Source organism: Pleurodeles waltl, chromosome 1_1 (genome assembly GCF_031143425.1).
Source record: "Pleurodeles waltl isolate 20211129_DDA chromosome 1_1, aPleWal1.hap1.20221129, whole genome shotgun sequence".
Taxonomy (NCBI): domain Eukaryota; kingdom Metazoa; phylum Chordata; class Amphibia; order Caudata; family Salamandridae; genus Pleurodeles; species Pleurodeles waltl.
In genome coordinates, this window is record NC_090436.1 from 4,803,670 (window position 1) to 4,828,400 (window position 24,731).

At 54.0% G+C, this 24,731-nt stretch overlaps 1 protein-coding gene across 2 annotated transcripts in view; it reads right to left on the reverse strand.

The window, feature by feature from the left end:
* The window catches only part of HTRA2 (HtrA serine peptidase 2), a 72,014-nt gene extending 47,905 nt beyond the window's left edge, over nucleotides 1-24,109 (reverse strand). The window contains exons 1-2 of one of the 2 annotated variants that reach the window (XM_069203398.1): nucleotides 24,086-24,109; nucleotides 18,296-18,500 (exon numbers count right to left, since the gene is read on the reverse strand). In XM_069203398.1, coding sequence (XP_069059499.1) covers nucleotides 18,296-18,500; nucleotides 24,086-24,087 — 207 coding nt within the window. In that variant the 5' untranslated portion in view covers nucleotides 24,088-24,109. Of the gene's footprint in view, nucleotides 1-18,295; nucleotides 18,501-23,086; nucleotides 23,522-24,085 lie in introns of those variants that run through there. The other variant, XM_069203333.1, reaches the window with a different exon arrangement.
* Nucleotides 24,110-24,731: the final 622 nt, after the last annotated feature.

Sequence of the window (24,731 nt, forward strand, 5' to 3'; positions counted from 1 at the left end):
CCCAGAAGAGCAGCCACATGAAGCACCAGTCAGAACCCAGAAGAGCAGCCACATGAAGCACCAGTCAGAAACCAGAAGAGCAGCCACATGAAGCACCAGTCAGAACCCAGAAGAGCAGCCACGTGAAGCACCAGTGAAAACCCAGAAGAGCAGCCACGTGAAGTACCAGTCAGAACCCAGAAGAGCAGCCACGTGAAGCACCAGTCAGAACCCAGAAGAGCAGCCACGTGAAGCACCAGTCAGAACCCAGAAGAGCAGCCACGTGAAGCACCAGTCAGAACCCAGAAGAGCAGCCACGTGAAGCACCAGTCAGAACCCAGAAGAGCAGCCACGTGAAGCACCAGTCAGAACCCAGAAGAGCAGCCACGTGAAGCACCAGTCAGAACCCAGAAGAGCAGCCACGTGAAGCACCAGTCAGAACCCAGAAGAGCAGCCACGTGAAGCACCAGTCAGAACCCAGAAGAGCAGCCACGTGAAGCACCAGTCAGAACCCAGAAGAGCAGCCACATGAAGCATCGTCAGAACCCAGAAGAGCAGCCACATGAAGCACCAGTGAGAAACCAGAAGAGCAGCCACATGAAGCACCAGTCAGAAACCAGAGGAGCAGCCACATGAAGCACCAGTCAGAACCCAGAAGAGCAGCCACATGAAGCACCAGTCAGAACCCAGAGGAGCAGCCACATGAAGCACCAGTCAGAACCCAGAAGAGCAGCCACGTGAAGCACCAGTCAGAACCCAGAAGAGCAGCCACGTGAAGCACCAGTCAGAACCCAGAAGAGCAGCCACGTGAAGCACCAGTCAGAACCCAGAAGAGCAGCCACGTGAAGCACCAGTCAGAACCCAGAAGAGCAGCCACGTGAAGCACCAGTCAGAAACCAGAAGAGCAGCCACGTGAAGCACCAGTCAGAAACCAGAGGAGCAGCCACATGAAGCACCAGTGAGAAACCAGAGGAGCAGCCACATGAAGCACCAGTGAGAACCCAGAAGAGCAGCCACATGAAGCACCAGTCAGAAACCAGAGGAGCAGCCACATGAAGCACCAGTGAGAACCCAGAAGAGCAGCCACATGAAGCACCAGTGAGAACCCAGAAGAGCAGCCACATGAAGCACCAGTCAGAAACCAGAAGAGCAGCCACATGAAGCACCAGTCAGAACCCAGAAGAGCAGCCACATGAAGCACCAGTCAGAACCCAGAAGAGCAGCCACATGAAGCACCAGTCAGAAACCAGAGGAGCAGCCAGATGAAGCATCGTCAGAACCCAGAAGAGCAGCCACATGAAGCACCAGTGAGAAACCAGAAGAGCAGCCACATGAAGCACCAGTCAGAACCCAGAAGAAGAGCCACATGAAGCACCAGTCAGAACCCAGAAGAGCAGCCACATGAAGCATCAGTCAGAACCCAGAAGAGCAGCCACATGAAGTACCAGTCAGAACCCAGAAGAGCAGCCACATGAAGCACCAGTCAGAAACCAGAAGAGCAGCCACATGAAGCATCGTCAAAACCCAGAAGAGCAGCCACATGAAGCACCAGTGAGAACCCAGAAGAGCAGCCACATGAAGCACCAGTCAGAACCCAGAAGAGCAGCCACATGAAGCACCAGTCAGAAACCAGAAGAGCAGCCACATGAAGCACCAGTCAGAAACCAGAAGAGCAGCCACATGAAGCACCAGTGAGAACCCAGAAGAGCAGCCACATGAAGCACCAGTCAGAACCCAGGAGAGCAGCGACATGAAGCACCAGTCAGGAACCAGAAGAGCAGCCACATGAAGCACCAGTCAGGAACCAGAAGAGCAGCCACATGAAGCACCAGTCAGAAACCAGAAGAGCAGCCATATGAAGCACCAGTCAGAACCCAGAGGAGCAGCCACATGAAGCACCAGTGAGAACCCAGGAGAGCAGCCACATGAAGCACCAGTCAGAACCCAGAAGAGCAGCCACATGAAGCACCAAAAACCAGAAGAGCAGCCACATGAAGCACCAGTCAAAAACCAGAAGAGCAGCCACATGAAGCACCAGTAAGAAACCAGAAGAGCAGCCACATGAAGCACCAGTAAGAAACCAGAAGAGCAGCCACATGAAGCACCAGTCAGAACCCAGAAGAGCAGCCACATGAAGCACCAATCAGAACCCAGAAGAGCAGCCACATGAAGCACCAGTGAGAACCCAGGAGAGCAGCCACATGAAGCACCAGTCAGAACCCAGAAGAGCAGCCACATGAAGTACCAGTCAGAAACCAGAAGAGCAGCCACATGAAGCATCAGTCAGAACCCAGAAGAGCAGCCAGATGAAGCATCAGTCAGAACCCAGAAGAGCAGCCACCTGAAGCACCAGTCAGAACCCAGAAGAGCAGCCACCTGAAGCACCAGTCAGAACCCAGAAGAGCAGCCACCTGAAGCACCAGTCAGAACCCAGAAGAGCAGCCACGTGAAGCACCAGTCAGAAACCAGAAGAGCAGGCACGTGAAGCACCAGTCAGAAACCAGAAGAGCAGCCACGTGAAGCACCAGTCAGAACCCAGAAGAGCAGCCACATGAAGCACCAGTCAGAACCCAGAAGAGCAGCCACATGAAGCACCAGTCAGAACCCAGAAGAGCAGCCACATGAAGCACCAGTCAGAACCCAGAGGAGCAGCCACATGAAGCATCGTCAGAACCCAGAAGAGCAGCCACATAAAGCACCAGTGAGAAACCAGAAGAGCAGCCACATGAAGCACCAGTCAGAACCCAGAAGAAGAGCCACATGAAGCACCAGTCAGAAACCAGAGGAGCAGCCAGATGAAGCATCGTCAGAACCCAGAAGAGCAGCCACATGAAGCACCAGTGAGAAACCAGAAGAGCAGCCACATGAAGCACCAGTCAGAACCCAGAAGAAGAGCCACATGAAGCACCAGTCAGAAACCAGAGGAGCAGCCAGATGAAGCACCAGTCAGAACCCAGAAGAGCAGCCACATGAAGCATCAGTCAGAACCCAGAAGAGCAGCCACATGAAGTACCAGTCAGAACCCAGAAGAGCAGCCACATGAAGCACCAGTCAGAAACCAGAAGAGCAGCCACATGAAGCATCGTCAGAACCCAGAAGAGCAGCCACATGAAGCACCAGTGAGAACCCAGAAGAGCAGCCACATGAAGCACCAGTCAGAACCCAGAAGAGCAGCCACATGAAGCACCAGTCAGAAACCAGAAGAGCAGCCACATGAAGCACCAGTGAGAACCCAGAAGAGCAGCCACATGAAGCACCAGTCAGAACCCAGGAGAGCAGCGACATGAAGCACCAGTCAGGAACCAGAAGAGCAGCCACATGAAGCACCAGTCAGGAACCAGAAGAGCAGCCACATGAAGCACCAGTCAGAAACCAGAAGAGCAGCCATATGAAGCACCAGTCAGAACCCAGAGGAGCAGCCACATGAAGCACCAGTGAGAACCCAGGAGAGCAGCCACATGAAGCACCAGTCAGAACCCAGAAGAGCAGCCACATGAAGCATCAGTGAGAACCCAGAAGAGCAGCCACATGAAGCATCAGTGACAACCCAGAAGAGCAGCCACATGAAGCACCAGTCAGAAACCAGAAGAGCAGCCACATGAAGCACCAGTCAGAAACCAGAGGAGCAGCCACATGAAGCACCAGTCAAAAACCAGAGGAGCAGCCACATGAAGCACCAGTCAGAAACCAGAGGAGCAGCCACATGAAGCACCAGTCAGAACCCAGAAGAGCAGCCACATGAAGCACCAGTCAGAACCCAGAAGAGCAGCCACATGAAGCACCAGTCAGAACCCAGAAGAGCAGCCACATGAAGCACCAGTCAGAACCCAGAAGAGCAGCCACATGAAGCACCAGTCAGAAACCAGAAGAGCAGCCACATGAAGCATCAGTCAGAACCCAGAAGAGCAGCCACATGAAGCACCAGTCAGAACCCAGAAGAGCAGCCACATGAAGCATCAGTCAGAACCCAGAAGAGCAGCCACATGAAGCATCAGTCAGAACCCAGAAGAGCAGCCACATGAAGCACCAGTCAGAAACCAGAGGAGCAGCCACATGAAGCACCAGTGAGAACCCAGGAGAGCAGCCACATGAAGCACCAGTCAGAAACCAGAGGAGCAGCCACATGAAGCACCAGTGAGAACCCAGGAGAGCAGCCACATGAAGCACCAGTCAGAAACCAGATGAGCAGCCACATGAAGCACCAGTCAGAAACCAGATGAGCAGCCACATGAAGCACCAGTCAGAAACCAGATGAGCAGCCACATGAAGCACCAGTCAGAAACCAGATGAGCAGCCACATGAAGCACCAGTCAGAAACCAGATGAGCAGCCACATGAAGCACCAGTCAGAAACCAGATGAGCAGCCACATGAAGCACCAGTCAGAAACCAGATGAGCAGCCACATGAAGCACCAGTCAGAACCCAGAAGAGCAGCCACATGAAGCACCAGTCAGAACCCAGAAGAGCAGCCACATGAAGCACCAGTCAGAACCCAGAGGAGCAGCCACATGAAGCACCAGTCAGAACCCAGAAGAGCAGCCACATGAAGCACCAGTCAGAACCCAGAAGAGCAGCCACATGAAGCACCAGTCAGAAACCAGAAGAGCAGCCACATGAACCACCAGTCAGAACCCAGAGGAGCAGCCACATGAAGCACCAGTCAGAAACCAGAAGAGCAGCCACATGAAGCACCAGTCAGAAACCAGAGGAGCAGCCACATGAAGCACCAGTCAGAAACCAGAAGAGCAGCCACATGAAGCACCAGTCAGAAACCAGAAGAGCAGCCACATGAAGCACCAGTCAGAAACCAGAAGAGCAGAAACATGAAGCACCAGTCAGAAACCAGAGGAGCAGCCACATGAAGCACCAGTGAGAAACCAGAAGAGCAGCCACATGAAGCACCAGTGAGAAACCAGATGAGAACCAGATGAGCAGCCACATGAAGCACCAGTCAGAAACCAGAGGAGCAGCCACATGAAGCACCAGTCAGAACCCAGAAGAGCAGCCACATGAAGCACCAGTCAGAACCCAGAAGAGCAGCCACATGAACCACCAGTCAGAACCCAGAAGAGCAGCCACATGAACCACCAGTCAGAAACCAGATGAGCAGCCACATGAACCACCAGTCAGAACCCAGAAGAGCAGCCACATGAAGCACCAGTCAGAAACCAGAAGAGCAGCCACATGAAGCACCAGTCAGAACCCAGAAGAGCAGCCACATGAAGCACCAGTGAGAACCCAGAAGAGCAGCCACATGAAGCACCAGTCAGAACCCAGAAGAGCAGCCACATGAAGCACCGATGAGAACCCAGGAGAGCAGCCACATGAAGCACCAGTCAGAACCCAGAAGAGCAGCCACATGAAGCACCAGTCAGAACCCAGAAGAGCAGCCACATGAAGCACCAGTCAGAACCCAGATGAGCAGCCACATGAAGCACCAGTCAGAAACCAGAAGAGCAGCCACATGAAGCACCAGTCAGAAACCAGATGAGCAGCCACATGAACCACCAGTCAGAACCCAGAGGAGCAGCCACATGAAGCATCGTCAGAACCCAGAAGAGCAGCCACATGAAGCACCAGTCAGAACCCAGAAGAGCAGCGACATGAAGCACCAGTCAGGAACCAGAAAAGCAGCCACATGAAGCACCAGTCAGAACCCAGAAGAGCAGCCACATGAAGCACCAGTCAGAACCCAGAAGAGCAGCCACATGAAGCACCAGTCAGAAACCAGAAGAGCAGCCACATGAAGCACCAGTGAGAACCCAGAAGAGCAGCCACATGAAGCACCAGTCAGAAACCAGAAGAGCAGAAACATGAAGCACCAGTCAGAAACCAGAGGAGCAGCCACATGAAGCACCAGTGAGAAACCAGAAGAGCAGCCACATGAAGCACCAGTGAGAAACCAGATGAGCAGCCACATGAAGCACCAGTGAGAAACCAGAAGAGCAGCCACATGAAGCACCAGTGAGAAACCAGATGAGCAGCCACATGAAGCACCAGTCAGAAACCAGAGGAGCAGCCACATGAAGCACCAGTCAGAACCCAGAAGAGCAGCCACATGAAGCACCAGTCAGAACGCAGAAGAGCAGCCACATGAACCACCAGTCAGAACCCAGAAGAGCAGCCACATGAACCACCAGTCAGAAACCAGATGAGCAGCCACATGAACCACCAGTCAGAACCCAGAGGAGCAGCCACATGAACCACCAGTCAGAACCCAGAGGAGCAGCCACATGAAGCATCAATCAGAACCCAGAAGAGCAGCCACATGAAGCACCAGTCAGAACCCAGAAGAGCAGCCACATGAAGCACCAGTCAGAAACCAGAAGAGCAGCCACATGAAGCACCAGTCAGAACCCAGAAGAGCAGCCACATGAAGCACCAGTGAGAACCCAGAAGAGCAGCCACATGAAGCACCAGTCAGAACCCAGAAGAGCAGCCACATGAAGCACCGATGAGAACCCAGAAGAGCAGCCACATGAAGCACCGATGAGAACCCAGGAGAGCAGCCACATGAAGCACCAGTCAGAACCCAGAAGAGCAGCCACATGAAGCACCAGTCAGAACCCAGAAGAGCAGCCACATGAAGCACCAGTCAGAAACCAGAAGAGCAGCCACATGAAGCACCAGTCAGAAACCAGATGAGCAGCCACATGAACCACCAGTCAGAACCCAGAGGAGCAGCCACATGAAGCATCGTCAGAACCCAGAAGAGCAGCCACATGAAGCACCAGTCAGAACCCAGAAGAGCAGCGACATGAAGCACCAGTCAGGAACCAGAAAAGCAGCCACATGAAGCACCAGTCAGGAACCAGAAAAGCAGCCACATGAAGCACCAGTCAGAACCCAGAAGAGCAGCCACATGAAGCACCAGTCAGAACTCAGAAGAGCAGCCACATGAAGCACCAGTCAGAAACCAGAGGAGCGGCCACGTGAAGCACCAGTGAGAACCCAGAAGAGCAGCCACATGAAGCACCAGTCAGAAACCAGAGGAGCAGCCACATGAAGCACCAGTGAGAACCCAGGAGAGCAGCCACATGAAGCACCAGTCAGAAACCAGATGAGCAGCCACATGAACCACCAGTCAGAAGATCAGCCACATGAAGCATCGTCAGAACCTAGAAGAGGAGCCATATGAAGCACCAGTCAGAAACCAGAAGAGCAGCCACATGAAGCACCAGTCAGAAACCAGAAGAGCAGCCACATGAAGCACCAGTCAGAACCCAGAAGAGCAGCCACATGAAGCACCAGTCAGAACCCAAACCCAGAAGAGCAGCCACGTGAAGCACCAGTCAGAACCCAGAAGAGCAGCCACGTGAAGCACCAGTCAGAAACCAGAGGAGCAGCCACATGAAGCACCAGTGAGAACCCAGGAGAGCAGCCACGTGAAGCACCAGTCAGAAACCAGAGGAGCGGCCACGTGAAGCACCAGTGAGAACCCAGAAGAGCAGCCACATGAAGCACCAGTCAGAAACCAGAGGAGCAGCCACATGAAGCACCAGTGAGAACCCAGGAGAGCAGCCACATGAAGCACCAGTCAGAAACCAGATGAGCAGCCACATGAACCACCAGTCAGAAGAGCAGCCACATGAAGCATCGTCAGAACCTAGAAGAGGAGCCATATGAAGCACCAGTCAGAAACCAGAAGAGCAGCCACATGAAGCACCAGTCAGACCCAGAAGAGCAGCCACATGAAGCATCAGTCAGAACCCAGAAGAGCAGCCACATGAAGCACCAGTCAGAACCCAAACCCAGAAGAGCAGCCACGTGAAGCACCAGTCAGAACCAGAAGAGCAGCCACATGAAGCACCAGTAAGAACCAGAAGAGCAGCCACGTGAAGCACCAGTCAGAACCCAGAAGAGCAGCCACGTGAAGCACCAGTCAGAACCCAGAAGAGCAGCCACGTGAAGCACCAGTCAGAACCCAGAAGAGCAGCCACGTGAAGCACCAGTGAGAAACCAGAAGAGCAGCCACATGAAGCACCAGTCAGAAACCAGAGGAGCAGCCACATGAAGCACCAGTCAGAACCCAGAAGAGCAGCCACATGAAGCATCAGTCAGAACCCAGAAGAGCAGCCACATGAAGCACCAGTCAGAACCCAGAGGAGCAGCCACATGAAGCACCAGTCAGAACCCAGAGGAGCAGCCACATGAAGCATCGTCAGAACCCAGAAGAGCAGCCACATGAAGCATCGTCAGAACCCAGAAGAGCAGCCACATGAAGCATCGTCAGAACCCAGAAGAGCAGCCACATGAAGCACCAGTCAGAACCCAGAAGAGCAGCCACATGAAGCACCAGTCAGAACCAGAAGAGCAGCCACGTGAAGCACCAGTCAGAACCCAGAAGAGCAGCCACGTGAAGCACCAGTCAGAACCCAGAAGAGCAGCCACATGAAGCACCAGTCAGAACCCAGAAGAGCAGCCACATGAAGCACCAGTCAGAACCCAGAGAGCAGCCACATGAAGCACCAGTCAGAACCCAGAGAGCAGCCACATGAAGCACCAGTCAGAAACCAGAAGAGCAGCCACATGAAGCACCAGTCAGAACCCAGAAGAGCAGCCACATGAAGCACCAGTCAGAACCCAGAAGAGCAGCCACATGAAGCACCAGTCAGAACCCAGAAGAGCAGCCACATGAAGCACCAGTCAGAACCCAGAAGAGCAGCCACATGAAGCACCAGTCAGAACCCAAACCCAGAAGAGCAGCCACGTGAAGCACCAGTCAGAAACCAGAGGAGCAGCCACATGAAGCACCAGTGAGAACCCAGGAGAACAGCCACGTGAAGCACCAGTCAGAAACCAGAGGAGCAGCCACATGAAGCATCGTCAGAACCCAGAAGAGCAGCCACGTGAAGCACCAGTCAGAAACCAGAGGAGCAGCCACATGAAGCACCAGTGAGAACCCAGAAGAGCAGCCACATGAAGCACCAGTCAGGAACCAGAAGAGCAGCCACATGAAGCACCAGTCAGGAACCAGAAGAGCAGCCACATGAAGCACCAGTCAGGAACCAGAAGAGCAGCCACATGAAGCACCAGTCAGAAACCAGAAGAGCAGCCATATGAAGCACCAGTCAGAACCCAGAGGAGCAGCCACATGAAGCACCAGTCAGAACCCAGGAGAGCAGCCACATGAAGCACCAGTCAGAACCCAGAAGAGCAGCCACATGAAGCATCAGTGAGAACCCAGAAGAGCAGCCACATGAAGCACCAGTCAGGAACCAGAAGAGCAGCCACATGAAGCACCAGTCAGAAACCAGAAGAGCAGCCATATGAAGCACCAGTCAGAAACCAGAGGAGCAGCCACATGAAGCACCAGTCAGAAACCAGAGGAGCAGCCACATGAAGCACCAGTCAGAACCCAGAAGAGCAGCCACATGAAGCACCAGTCAGAACCCAGAAGAGCAGCCACATGAAGCACCAGTCAGAACCCAGAAGAGCAGCCACATGAAGCACCAGTCAGAACCCAGAAGAGCAGCCACATGAAGCACCAGTCAGAACCCAGAAGAGCAGCCACATGAAGCACCAGTCAGAACCCAGAGAGCAGCCACATGAAGCACCAGTCAGAAACCAGAAGAGCAGCCACATGAAGCACCAGTCAGAACCCAGAAGAGCAGCCACATGAAGCACCAGACAGAACCCAGAAGAGCAGCCACATGAAGCACCAGTCAGAACCCAGAAGAGCAGCCACATGAAGCACCAGTCAGAACCCAAACCCAGAAGAGCAGCCACGTGAAGCACCAGTCAGAAACCAGAGGAGCAGCCACATGAAGCACCAGTGAGAACCCAGGAGAACAGCCACGTGAAGCACCAGTCAGAAACCAGAGGAGCAGCCACATGAAGCATCGTCAGAACCCAGAAGAGCAGCCACGTGAAGCACCAGTCAGAAACCAGAGGAGCAGCCACATGAAGCACCAGTGAGAACCCAGAAGAGCAGCCACATGAAGCACCAGTCAGGAACCAGAAGAGCAGCGACATGAAGCACCAGTCAGGAACCAGAAGAGCAGCCACATGAAGCACCAGTCAGGAACCAGAAGAGCAGCCACATGAAGCACCAGTCAGGAACCAGAAGAGCAGCCACATGAAGCACCAGTCAGAAACCAGAAGAGCAGCCATATGAAGCACCAGTCAGAACCCAGAGGAGCAGCCACATGAAGCACCAGTCAGAACCCAGGAGAGCAGCCACATGAAGCACCAGTCAGAACCCAGAAGAGCAGCCACATGAAGCATCAGTGAGAACCCAGAAGAGCAGCCACATGAAGCACCAGTCAGGAACCAGAAGAGCAGCCACATGAAGCACCAGTCAGAAACCAGAAGAGCAGCCATATGAAGCACCAGTCAGAACCCAGAGGAGCAGCCACATGAAGCACCAGTCAGAAACCAGAGGAGCAGCCACATGAAGCACCAGTCAGAAACCAGAGGAGCAGCCACATGAAGCACCAGTCAGAACCCAGAAGAGCAGCCACATGAAGCACCAGTCAGAACCCAGAAGAGCAGCCACATGAAGCACCAGTCAGAACCCAGAAGAGCAGCCACATGAAGCACCAGTCAGAACCCAGAAGAGCAGCCACATGAAGCATCAGTCAGAACCCAGAAGAGCAGCCACATGAACCACCAGTCAGAACCCAGAAGAGCAGCCACATGAAGCACCAGTCAGAAACCAGATGAGCAGCCACATGAACCACCAGTCAGAACCCAGAAGAGCAGCCACATGAAGCACCAGTCAGAACCCAGAAGAGCAGCCACGTGAAGCACCAGTGGGAACCCAGCAGAGCAGCCACGTGAAGCATCAGTCAGAACCCAGAAGAGCAGCCACGTGAAGCACCAGTGAGAACCCAGGAGAGCAGCCACGTGAAGCACCAGTGAGAACCCAGGAGAGCAGCCACGTGAAGCACCAGTCAGAACCCAGAAGAGCAGCCACATGAAGCACCAGTCAGAACCCAGAAGAGCAGCCACATGAAGCACCAGTGAGAACCCAGGAGAGCAGCCACATGAAGCACCAGTCAGAAACCAGAAGAGCAGCCACATGAAGCACCAGTCAGAAACCAGAAGAGCAGCCACATGAAGCACCAGTCAGAAACCAGAAGAGCAGCCACATGAAGCACCAGTCAGAACCCAGAGGAGCAGCCACATGAAGCACCAGTCAGAACCCAGAAGAGCAGCCACATGAAGCACCAGTCAGAAACCAGAGGAGCAGCCACATGAAGCACCAGTCAGAACCCAGAAGAGCAGCCACATGAAGCACCAGTCAGAAACCAGAGGAGCAGCCACATGAAGCACCAGTGAGAACCCAGGAGAGCAGCCACATGAAGCACCAGTCAGAAACCAGAGGAGCAGCCACATGAAGCACCAGTGAGAACCCAGGAGAGCAGCCACATGAAGCACCAGTCAGAAACCAGATGAGCAGCCACATGAAGCACCAGTCAGAAACCAGATGAGCAGCCACATGAAGCACCAGTCAGAAACCAGATGAGCAGCCACATGAAGCACCAGTCAGAAACCAGATGAGCAGCCACATGAAGCACCAGTCAGAACCCAGAAGAGCAGCCACATGAAGCACCAGTCAGAACCCAGAAGAGCAGCCACATGAAGCACCAGTCAGAACCCAGAAGAGCAGCCACATGAAGCACCAGTCAGAACCCAGAGGAGCAGCCACATGAAGCACCAGTCAGAAACCAGAAGAGCAGCCACATGAAGCACCAGTCAGAACCCAGAAGAGCAGCCACATGAAGCACCAGTCAGAAACCAGATGAGCAGCCACATGAACCACCAGTCAGAACCCAGAGGAGCAGCCACATGAAGCACCAGTCAGAAACCAGAAGAGCAGCCACATGAAGCACCAGTCAGAAACCAGAAGAGCAGCCACATGAAGCACCAGTCAGAAACCAGAGGAGCAGCCACATGAAGCACCAGTCAGAAACCAGAGGAGCAGCCACATGAAGCACCAGTCAGAAACCAGAGGAGCAGCCACATGAAGCACCAGTGAGAAACCAGAAGAGCAGCCACATGAAGCACCAGTGAGAAACCAGATGAGCAGCCACATGAACCACCAGTCAGAAACCAGAGGAGCAGCCACATGAAGCACCAGTCAGAACCCAGAAGAGCAGCCACATGAAGCACCAGTCAGAACCCAGAAGAGCAGCCACATGAAGCACCAGTCAGAACCCAGAAGAGCAGCCACATGAAGCACCAGTCAGAAACCAGATGAGCAGCCACATGAAGCACCAGTCAGAACCCAGAGGAGCAGCCACATGAAGCATCAGTCAGAACCCAGAGGAGCAGCCACATGAAGCATCAGTCAGAACCCAGAAGAGCAGCCACATGAAGCACCAGTCAGAACCCAGAGGAGCAGCCACATGAAGCACCAGTCAGAACCCAGAGGAGCAGCCACATGAAGCACCAGTCAGAACCCAGAAGAGCAGCCACATGAAGCACCAGTCAGAAACCAGAAGAGCAGCCACATGAAGCACCAGTCAGAACCCAGAAGAGCAGCCACATGAAGCACCAGTGAGAACCCAGAAGAGCAGCCACATGAAGCACCAGTCAGAACCCAGAAGAGCAGCCACATGAAGCACCGATGAGAACCCAGAAGAGCAGCCACATGAAGCACCGATGAGAACCCAGGAGAGCAGCCACATGAAGCACCAGTCAGAACCCAGAAGAGCAGCCACATGAAGCACCAGTCAGAAACCAGATGAGCAGCCACATGAAGCACCAGTCAGAAACCAGAAGAGCAGCCACATGAAGCACCAGTCAGAAACCAGATGAGCAGCCACATGAACCACCAGTCAGAACCCAGAGGAGCAGCCACATGAAGCATCAGTCAGAACCCAGAAGAGCAGCCACATGAAGCACCAGTCAGAACCCAGAAGAGCAGCGACATGAAGCACCAGTCAGGAACCAGAAAAGCAGCCACATGAAGCACCAGTCAGAACCCAGAAGAGCAGCCACATGAAGCACCAGTCAGAACCCAGAAGAGCAGCCACATGAAGCACCAGTCAGAACCCAGAAGAGCAGCCACATGAAGCACCAGTCAGAACCCAGAAGAGCAGCCACATGAAGCACCAGTCAGAACCCAGAGGAGCAGCCACATGAAGCACCAGTCAGAAACCAGAAGAGCAGCCACATGAAGCACCAGTCAGAAACCAGAAGAGCAGCCACATGAAGCACCAGTCAGAACCCAGAAGAGCAGCCACATGAAGCACCGATGAGAACCCAGGAGAGCAGCCACATGAAGCACCAGTCAGAACCCAGAAGAGCAGCCACATGAAGCACCAGTCAGAACCCAGAAGAGCAGCCACATGAAGCACCAGTCAGAACCCAGAAGAGCAGCCACATGAAGCACCAGTCAGAAACCAGATGAGCAGCCACATGAAGCACCAGTCAGAAACCAGAAGAGCAGCCACATGAAGCACCAGTCAGAAACCAGATGAGCAGCCACATGAACCACCAGTCAGAAACCAGATGAGCAGCCACATGAACCACCAGTCAGAAACCAGAAGAGCAGCCACATGAAGCACCAGTCAGAACCCAGAAGAGCAGCCACATGAAGCACCAGTCAGAAACCAGAGGAGCAGCCACATGAACCACCAGTCAGAACCCAGAGGAGCAGCCACATGAAGCACCAGTCAGAACCCAGAAGAGCAGCCACATGAAGCACCAGTCAGAACCCAGAAGAGCAGCCACATGAAGCACCAGGGAGACCCCAGAAGAGCAGCCACATGAAGCACCAGTGAGAAACCTCGTTTGGATTTAGTCCACGGTTCAATTGTCAACAAAACAGGTGGAACTGATTAGCTTTCTTCCTTCCCAATGAGGGCAGCAGTCCTCAGAACAAATAATCAGATTCTTATCGTGTTTTGTTACCATCTATCTGGCTGCTTTGAAGCGCTTTCGGAGACACTGTCCAGTCAATAGCACAATTTAAAAGTCCAAAGAGACGATTGAGAAATAAGTGCTTGCAAGCAAATTCAGCCCTTTTTAGGCTTAGCCTACCTAAGCCCTATGACTGCATGGCACCTACTGTCAGCCTAGCAAGATATCACAGCTGACTTAAGGCCCACCCACGGCTCATCTTTGGCTGGTTTTAATGTCAGTCACATTTGCTTTCTTCTTATTCGATGGCTTGCCCTGTCCATCAAGTGCTTGTTCCTCCCCTGGAGCACAGACACTTTACTTGGGTCCTTTCAATGCTCACTTTTAGGTAGCTACTTTTTAGGCCACTGCCTACCAGACAGCACAGCTGCTGGGTTTCGAAAAACGTACTAGGTACAGGCTGAAAATGTACTTACGAAAGCTTTCCACCTGTTACTTACTATTGGCTTTGCCTTTTGTCATTCACAGTTGCTTGCTTTCTATTCGCTGGCTCCATTTGTTTTAGCTCGTCCAGCTTGTGTTTGTCCGTCCCGTGAAGCACAGCCTTTTTACCACCTCCGATTTGCTCTATTTAGTCTTCCACTAGTGCTTGCTTTCAAGGAACTCTTTTGTCTTTTTTTGTGAAGCGATCCATGAGAGTGTTTACTATACACCTGTCAATCTTGGATATTATTCTCCTCTGCGTGTTCCTGTCACTTTATTGCACAGTGCGCGGTTATTTATCCACCGCTCTAGAAGTTGCTGTCTTTCCCGCGTTCTGTTCTACCACCTGCATTTACACTTCACTCTCCCACGTAAGTCTTTACCCCACTTTGTAAATTTCCATCCCGTCCATGTACTTCTCCCGCTCTGCCATTGGTTCACTCTTCACGCTTTGCACTTTCTTTAGGTCCTTAAACTGCAGCCTGTTAACTTTGCCAAAGCTTGTCTTGGGCCAGAGTATGCAACGCTAACAAGGCATTTTCAGCCGCACTGCTTGTCTTTGGACTAGCAGAGACAACTGAAATGCAGGACTGGGCACAAAGGGTCATTTTATTAAGAGCTGCTATGTCCCTGGCTCCCCATGTGTTGCAGGACAGAGAACTAGGAAGGCCGAGTGCATGTATTTATGATGCAGGACAGTGGTTCGGGAACCCTAGGGTTCCAGCATGTCTTCTCAGGGGGTCTGCGACTGCTTAGAAAATTAAAAAATATGAACAGATTAGGTCCCAGCTTTCAGTAATGAACTACTGATGTAGGCCACAGAAGCCATGGACATGACGGTGTGTTGTTTCTATTTTACCTTAAATACATTTTTCACCCCCTGTAATGTCTGTAAGCGCTTCACTCCTTTGCATCCATGGAACACAACACATTAAACGCCCCCACACACTGGTTTCTCAAACATGAGCACGGCCTACTGTAAGCTACAGGTAGGCGCGTTCTCTTCCCATAAATGTCAGTCAGGTTCGCTGGCAACTAGCGAGCGAGTGAAGACAACTGTCTTTTGACAATCAATGACATGCCGTGATGCAATCATTGCTTACCCCAGAAAGGCCTCGGGCAGATGTTTCTTTAATTCTAAATTAGATGCAAGCTTGACCGAAACGAGGTGAAGGTGGGACGTGCCTCACCCAACTTCTATACAGCCAAGGTTTTAAAATGGGTTAAATCACTCAATTCAAGCTTTATTCGGAGGTAGTAAAACAACTGTAAAAACATCACAAAAACATCATCGTGAGATTTAAAAAAAAAACAGAAAATTTTAAAAAGAGAAAAGATGTGTAAATCGTATATTAAAATTACCCACACTGTATACAGAACATTAGGTTAAATCCGTTAATCATCGCGTCCCTCACACACGCAGCAGCTTTCAACGAACTGGCGACATAAAATATCTCATCATCTGACAACATCTGCAAAAATACCAGGGCCACATCATCCTGAATCCACCAGAACAGTGTGGGTCTGTCTGATATTTATCACGTAGTGGGTGTGAAACTTCGGTAAATGTCATGTAACATAGATTTTCTTCGCTCTGTTTTTTCCACATGGGCTATTTGTAACTCAAGTTGTGAATTTTCTACCACAGTTTTTCGACAATTTAATTGAAAGACATTTTGCCTGCAGTTCGGATTTTACCTAAATTATGAAGATCTAAATATTAGCCAGGAGTAAAAGAATGATGCTTAAGCCACCTACAAACTTCAGCACTTCAGATTGATATAGGCTCAGGAAGTAATTGCCAAAAGATTGATAGTTTTTTCTCTTCCAGCCAGTGTTGTCTGACATCCGGCCGCAGGGCCAAAAGCGCAAGACATTGCGTACTATAATGGCTATTGGACTACTCTACGAGGTCTCTATGCTGCTTTTTGGGTGTCACCTACTAGACAGCACAGGCCGTCTGTTTGCAAAAACACCGGTATTCCACTTACCACGGGCTTAGAGCCAGCCCACTGCTTACCACTGGTTGATTATTCAGCGTACTGTGCACTTAGAGCCCGCCCACTGCTTACCACTGGTTGATTATTCAGCGTACCGTGGGCTTAGAGCCCGCCCACTGCTTACCACTGGTTAATTATTCAGCGTACCGTGGGCTTAGAGCCCGCCCACTGCTTACCACTGGTTAATTATTCAGCTTACTGTGGGATTAGAGCCCGCCCACTGCTTACCACTGGTTAATTATTCAGCTTACTGTGGGATTAGAGCCCGTCCACTTCTTACCACTGGTTAATTATTCAGCTTACCGTGGGATTAGAGCCCGCCCGCTGCTTACCACTGGTTGATTATTCAGCTTACTGTGCGCTTAGAGCACCCCACTGCTTACCACTGGTTGAATTTGTGTCACCGATTTGCTTGCCTTTCATTCGTTAGCTTCTGTGGCCTTTCCTTTCACTACTGTTAGTCACTACCCTAGAGCATGGCCTCAATACTTTTGTCCTTCCACTGCTTACTTTTCAGGCACTACTTTTTTCTTTTTGGTCAAGCTCTCCATGACGGTGCATGTATTCCAGCAGTCCCCCTCATGTACTTCTTCTCAAGCTCTCAGTGTTGCCCTCTCAAAACTTCTGTACTTCTCTCCTGCTACCACTTCCGTGTTGCTCTCACCCTCATGTGCTTTTCCTACCAAGTAGCTTTCTCACCAGTGTTGCCTACATTGCAAACTCCACATTGCTCTCTCACACGTGTACATTTCCCCCACCCTCTCCATGTTTCTTCCTCTCACCCGTGCCCGGACTACGTTTTTCTTCCATACTGCTACCCCCACCACTCGCGCTGTGCTCTCCATGTCACTGTCCTTACTGAAGAAACACAAAGTTCTGCACTTGTTTAATTTTTTTTTATTTACTGATCCAACTCGGACTGGGGGAAAAAAAAAAGAACAAAATAAAGCAGTCACGTTTGCCTAGTTTCCTCTCCTTTTTAGCCATGCTGCAAAGAATCAAGAATGCTGTATAGCATCACTAAAAACGATTAGCAAAAGCAATACCTATTTGCTTTGACAATGCTGGTCTAATGTTTGTTTAAGCTGTTCGCAAGAGTGCATGTGTTTTCCAGCTGCCTCGCTCATGTGCTTTCCTCTCTCACTCTCCCTCTGTGTTGCTCAGTCTTCCATCTGCATTCTCCCAGGGCTGCTCTTTCATTTCTCTTGGATGAAGCATGAGTGCATGTGTTTTCTAGCTGTCTTCCTTGTGTTTCTCTTCTTCGGTTCTGTATTGCGCTCTCTCACATCCATGTGGTGGTCTCCCTCCACTCCACACTCCTGGATGATCTGTGTTCCCCGTGTACTTCTGCAGTGTTCTCTCCCCGCTAGTCCCCTGTGTCCCACCCCAGACACACCCACATCCCTCCCTTTCTTTTTTAAATTGGTGCTTTGGCGTAAAAAAAAAAATATATATATATTTTTATTTATTTACCAGTGCTAGTGGTACCAGCCATCTTGCATGAGTAAATAAAAAAATTAAAGCAAATAGTGGCCGCATCATCTGCTGAAGCGCACAATAGTTCTAGTGTATGGACGCGTCAGTGGAATGACGTGCCCACCATAAGGTCTCTTATTTTAACAACGCTGAACAGCAAAAGGAAATCCAAAAGCAATTCCAGACCCAATAGATCCCAAAGGCTCAACCTATTGGCTTTGCTAATTCTTATTTATTGGAAAGCTTTATTTATGTTTAGTTGGGAATCGCACGTTAACGTTTAGCATATTTCACACCTCACCTCTGAGGTATTGCAACAGGTTTTGTAAATGAAACCCAACTTCAGCGGTAATTTCCTTTCACACTCATCTCAAATTACCTGTAAATAAAATTAAACTGCCTCCATCAATACTCTTTGTGGAAAGATTTGACCGTTGTGGTGGTATTGGGGAGGGGGGGGGGGGGGGATCTATTGTGCATCAATAAGAGTCTTCCACATAAACTTTGGAGAGTCAGCGCAGTCGATAATGCCAACTCCTGCTTACCTTGGCGTTGATTTTAATGGTGGCGATGTCTGCCACCTGGTCCACGTCGCGTACAACAGCATCATACATTTCCCCGTTGGACAGCTTCACGCGCACTCTCCTCTTGTTGGCCACCACGTGTGCGTTGGTCACAATGAGTCCATCCTTGGAGACCACGAACCCAGAACCGTTGGAGATGGGTACTTCACGTCCAGAGAACGGGTGCCTGCCACACAATGGAGAGTATTGAGTGAGTTAAAGGCCACACACCAACGCCTCCCTCCTTCATTACATTCTGTGCTACCTTGGAGGCCACACGCCCATCCACACAGCTATCAGAGGCACCATTAGATGTTGAGTAGGACATCGCTACTACACGTGTAATGAGGTTTCATTGCGATACAGAGGGTGAACGTGTACTTTAGGCTTGCACAACAGAGTAGCTGTGAATAATTGCAGTTACTGTATCACACAGTAGATTCAAGGCGTGTACTAAGCGCTCCTTTTGCGAGGTACTTTGATTATTCTAAGATACTGCTTATGTGGGAACGTAGTATTCTTTGCACAGCCACCAAGGCACAATAAATGATTAAATGATTCTGATGCACAGGTGACATATTAAAAGAAAATGTAATCAGAATTACTGATGCAGGGAACCGGTACAAACCACGAATTAGCAGGATTTAGAAGAGAGTATTAGCCCGCTTCCCTAATTCAATGGACACTTTTAGTTCTGTGGAACTGAAGTCTGATAAAAGCTGTAGATTGAAGAGTTTCAGACACGAAGTGTCTTTTGGTTGAATCGAAGGATTGAGGATCTAGATCACAGCCCACAGAAGATGAACCTTGGGACATACAGGTGCTCAGATCCCATGCAACCCTTGAGCTCTGTAGAGCGCCCACAGAAATGGTCACATATCTGCCAAATGTAATTAACTCTTTATATGAGAGGCACAGGCAGCTGTTGAAACCTCAGCCAGAGGTGGCAGCATCCGGACCGCCTCTCTTCACGCCTGGAAGAGAAGAGCCTCGCTCCACCGGTAGACCTGAGGCTTCAATGTTCAGTAACGTGTGTATCTGCTGTCTGCTTCCATCCAAGAAGCTGTCGACGCAGACGGATATTTTGGCCACTGTTGACGCTTTACTCGTTTGCAATTCAGCTCCCATGGTTTTGTGTTTCCAGCCTCAGTAGTTACCTATACAGGGCCCCCTCTGCTGTTGGAGGTCTCAGGGCTTGCACTGTTCCTCAAGTTTCTGTACCCCAAACCAGACGATACACCAGTCACCTTAGGGGAGCTCACGCACCCTGCAGACCTCTGGTACCAACCCACAGGCGCTGGTCTGCAGGGGCTTGTGAAGACCACTGCACATTCCTCCCAACAGACCCACTGGGCTGGGGCGACCTCTGCCTGCACTGGCACCTGCTGAGGGCCCTTGCTCTGTGGTCTTATGGTTCTCTCAGATGTCCAGACTTCTGTGCAAGGGGTAGACAAGGAGGGGCACAATTTAGGCAGGAGGGATGCAGGGGGCTAAAGGGTAGACAAGGATGGCTACAAGGAGGGCCAGGAGGGGTGCAAGGGGCTAAAGGGTAGACAAGGAGGGATGCAAGGGGCAGAGGGTAGACAAGGAGGGATACAAGGAGGGGCGGGATGGAGGGGGGCAGAGGGTAGACAAGGAGGGACACAAGGAAAGGCGGGCGGGATGCAGGGGGCAGAGGGTAGACACGGAGGGATACAAGGAGGGGCAGGAGGGATGCAGGGGGCAGAGGGTAGACACGGAGGGATACAAGGAGGGGCAGGAGGGATGCAGGGGGCAGAGGGTAGACAAGGAGGGATACAAGGAGGGGCGGGATGGAGGGGGGCAGAGGGTAGACAAGGAGGGACACAAGGAGGGGCGGGCGGGATGCAGGGGGCAGAGGGTAGACACGGAGGGATACAAGGAGGGGCAGGAGGGATGCAGGGGGCAGAGGGTAGACACGGAGGGATACAAGGAGGGGCAGGAGGGATGCAGGGGGCAGAGGGTAGACAAGGAGGGATACAAGGAGGGGCAGGAGGCAGAGGGTAGACAGAGGGATGCAGAGGGTAGACAAGGAGGGGCACAAGGAGGGATACAAGGAGGGGCAGGAGGGATGCAGAGGGTAGACAAGGAGGGATACAAGGAGGGGCAGGAGGGATGCAGGGGGCAGAGGGTAGACACGGAGGGATACAAGGAGGGGCGGGAGGGATGCAGGGGGCAGAGGGTAGACAAGGAGGGATGCAGGGGGGCAGAGGGTAGACAAGGAGGGGTACAAGGAGGGGCGGGAGGGATGCAGGGGGCAGAGGGTAGACACGGAGGGATACAAGGAGGGACAGGAGGGGGGCAGAGGGTAGACAAGGAGGGGTGCAGGGGGGGCAGAGGGTAGACAAGGAGGGGTACGAGGAGGGGCAGGAGGGGTGCAGGGGGGCAGAGGGTAGACAAGGAGGGATACAAGGAGGGGCAGGAGGGATGCAGGGGGCAGAGGGTAGACAAGGAGGGATGCAGGGGGGCAGAGGGTAGACAAGGAGGGGTACAAGGGGTGCAGGGGGCAGAGGGTAGACAAGGAGGGATACAAGGAGGGGTACAAGGGGGGCAGAGGGTAGACAAGGAGGGGTACAAGGAGGGGCAGGAGGGGTGCAGGGGGGCAGAGGGTAGACAAGGAGGGATACAAGGAGGGGCGGGAGGGGTGCAGGGGGGCAGAGGGTAGACAAGGAGGGATACAAGGAGGGACAGGAGGGGTGCAGGGGGGCAGAGGGTAGACAAGGAGGGACATGAGGGATGCAGAGGGTAGACAAGGACGGATACAAGGAGGGGCGGGAGGGGTGCAGGGGGGCAGAGGGTAGACAAGGAGGGGTACAAGGGGTGCAGGGGGCAGAGGGTAGACAAGGAGGGATACAAGGAGGGGCGGGAGGGGTGCAGGGGGCAGAGGGTAGACAAGGAGGGATACAAGGAGGGGCGGGAGGGGTGCAGGGGGGCAGAGGGTAGACAAGGAGGGGTACAAGGGGTGCAGGGGGCAGAGGGTAGACAAGGAGGGATACAAGGAGGGGTACAAGGGGTGCAGGGGGCAGAGGGTAGACAAGGAGGGGTACAAGGAGGGGCAGGAGGGGTGCAGGGGGGCAGAGGGTAGACAAGGAGGGATACAAGGAGGGGCGGGAGGGGTGCAGGGGGGCAGAGGGTAGACAAGGAGGGATACAAGGAGGGACAGGAGGGGTGCAGGGGGGCAGAGGGTAGACAAGGAGGGACATGAGGGATGCAGAGGGTAGACAAGGACGGATACAAGGAGGGGCGGGAGGGGTGCAGGGGGGCAGAGGGTAGACAAGGAGGGGTACAAGGGGTGCAGGGGGCAGAGGGTAGACAAGGAGGGATACAAGGAGGGGCGGGAGGGGTGCAGGGGGCAGAGGGTAGACAAGGAGGGATACAAGGAGGGGCGGGAGGGGTGCAGGGGGGCAGAGGGTAGACAAGGAGGGGTACAAGGGGTGCAGGGGGCAGAGGGTAGACAAGGAGGGATACAAGGAGGGGTACAAGGGGTGCAGGGGGCAGAGGGTAGACAAGGAGGGGTACAAGGAGGGGCAGGAGGGGTGCAGGGGGGCAGAGGGTAGACAAGGAGGGATACAAGGAGGGGCGGGAGGGGTGCAGGGGGGCAGAGGGTAGACAAGGAGGGACATGAGGGATGCAGAGGGTAGACAAGGAGGGATACAAGGAGGGGCGGGAGGGGTGCAGGGGGGCAGAGGGTAGACAAGGAGGGGTACAAGGGGTGCAGGGGGCAGAGGGTAGACAAGGAGGGATACAAGGAGGGGCGGGAGGGGTGCAGGGGGCAGAGGGTAGACAAGGAGGGATACAAGGAGGGGCGGGAGGGGTGCAGGGGGGCAGAGGGTAGACAAGGAGGGGTACAAGGGGTGCAGGGGGCAGAGGGTAGACAAGGAGGGATACAAGGAGGGGTACAAGGGGTGCAGGGGGCAGAGGGTAGACAAGGAGGGGTACAAGGAGGGGCAGGAGGGGTGCAGGGGGGCAGAGGGTAGACAAGGAGGGATACAAGGAGGGGCGGGAGGGGTGCAGGGGGGCAGAGGGTAGACAAGGAGGGACATGAGGGATGCAGAGGGTAGACAAGGAGGGATACAAGGAGGGGCGGGAGGGGTGCAGGGGGGCAGAGGGTAGACAAGGAGGGGTACAAGGGGTGCAGGGGGCAGAGGGTAGACAAGGAGGGATACAAGGAGGGGCGGGAGGGGTGCAGGGGGCAGAGGGTAGACAAGGAGGGATACAAGGAGGGGCGGGAGGGGTGCAGGGGGGCAGAGGGTAGACAAGGAGGGGTACAAGGGGTGCAGGGGGCAGAGGGTAGACAAGGAGGGGTACAAGGAGGGGCAGGAGGGGTGCAGGGGGGCAGAGGGTAGACAAGGAGGGATACAAGGAGGGGCGGGAGGGGTGCAGGGGGGCAGAGGGTAGACAAGGAGGGACATGAGGGATGCAGAGGGTAGACAAGGAGGGATACAAGGAGGGGCGGGAGGGGTGCAGGGGGGCAGAGGGTAGACAAGGAGGGGTACAAGGGGTGCAGGGGGCAGAGGGTAGACAAGGAGGGATACAAGGAGGGGCGGGAGGGGTGCAGGGGGCAGAGGGTAGACAAGGAGGGGTACAAGGAGGGACATGAGGGATGCAGAGGGTAGACAAGGAGGGATACAAAGGGGGGCAGGAGGGGGGCAGAAGGTAGACAAGGAGGGATACAAGGGGGGGCAGGAGGGGGGCAGAGGGTAGACAAGGAGGGATACAAGGGGGGGGAGGGATCGCGGCCGAGCCCCCCCGCACCTGCCCAGGATCTCCACGTAGACCACGGCCGGCGCCGAGCGCTCCACCACGTCGGCGATGAAGTTGTACTTGTGCCGGGGCCCGGGGGGACGCTCCCCGGGGGAGGGGGGCTCGGCCGGGACGGGCCTGGCGGCGCGGACCTCGGGGAGCGGGAGGAGCCCCTCGCCCCCCCGGGGGCCCGTCCTCCGGTCCCCCCCCAGCAGCAGGAGCCCGAGGCCCGCGGCGCCGCCCAGGAGCGAGGCCCAGAGCCCGGCCCGGGAGCCCCCGCCCTCGCGGCTGTCACCGGCCCCCAGCACGGCCCGGGCCGCGCGGGGCCCCCGCAGCAGCGCCCGGCACCGGAGCGCCGCCCGCGCCACGGAGCCCGCCATCCACCCAGCACCGACGGCACCGGAGACACAGAAGACGGACTAGAGCCGATCCGGCGCCGCCATCTTAGAGCGGGGAGGGAGGGAAGGGACGGGAGAGACACAGAAGACGGACTGGAGCGGACCCATGGCCGCCATCTTGGAGCGCGGAGGGAGGGACGGGAGAGACACGAAAAACGGACTAAAGCGGGCCCGGCGCCGCCATCTTGGAGCACTGAGGGAGGGACGGGAGAGACACAAAAGACGGAATAGAGCGGACCCGCGGCTGCCATCTTGGAGCAGGGAGAGAGGACGGAGAGCGAGCGGGCCCTGTAAAGAACAGAACACGGACTAAGAGCGGACCCATGGCCGCCATCTTGGAGCACGGAGAGAGGACGGAGAGCGAGCGGGCCCTGTAAAGAACAGAACACGGACTAGAGCGGGCTCGCCGCCGCCATCTTGCAGCGGGGAGGGAGGCCAGGGCGCGGGATGAACAGGGAGGGCTTTTCGGAACCAGCTTGATTTTAAACTTACAACCGAGCACCGGTGAACGGCCAGGACGTGTGACTCCTCATTTACAATGCAATTAAAGCAGTACAGCACACCCCTCACAAAAGTGTTAAAAAAACAGAATTGTTGTTTGTTCTCTACGCACATCTACAAACATCTAGTATTATCCCTGCTGTTCCCAATCCTTCCCATCGCTAAGGTGATATCGGCCTCTTCTCAAGATGGCCGCCGCGCGCGGCGCTCAAGAGGAGGGGGAGCTGCCGCGTCACTGCGGCTGCCATGGTAACGGCGTCAACCCTCGCGGGAGAGACACTGGGCTCAGACCCACGGCAACGTTCTCCCCCGTCCGAATCTGCACCAGCTACGTCAGAGGCGGCTCGTTCATTCAGCTGCTTCCTGCATGTTTCAGCTCGTGCGTCGGTCTCCGCTCCCCCAGCGCGATGTTGCGCATGCGCGAGCGCTCACAGCAGCACAGATCCAAGCGAGGTGTTTAACCCCTTCGCTGCCAGTGTTTAACCCCTTCGCTGCCAGTGTTTAACCCCTTCGCTGCCAGTGTTTAACCCCGTCGCTGCCAATGTTAACCCCGTCGCTGCCAGTGTTTAACCCCTTCGCTGCCAGTGTTTAACCCCGTCGCTGCCAGTGTTTAACCCCGTCGCTGCCAGTGTTTAACCCCGTCGCTGCCAGTGTTTAACCCCGTCGCTGCCAGTGTTTCACCCCTTCGCTGCCAATGTTAACCCCGTCGCTGCCAATGTTTCACCCCTTCGCTGCCAATGTTTAACCCCGTCGCTGCC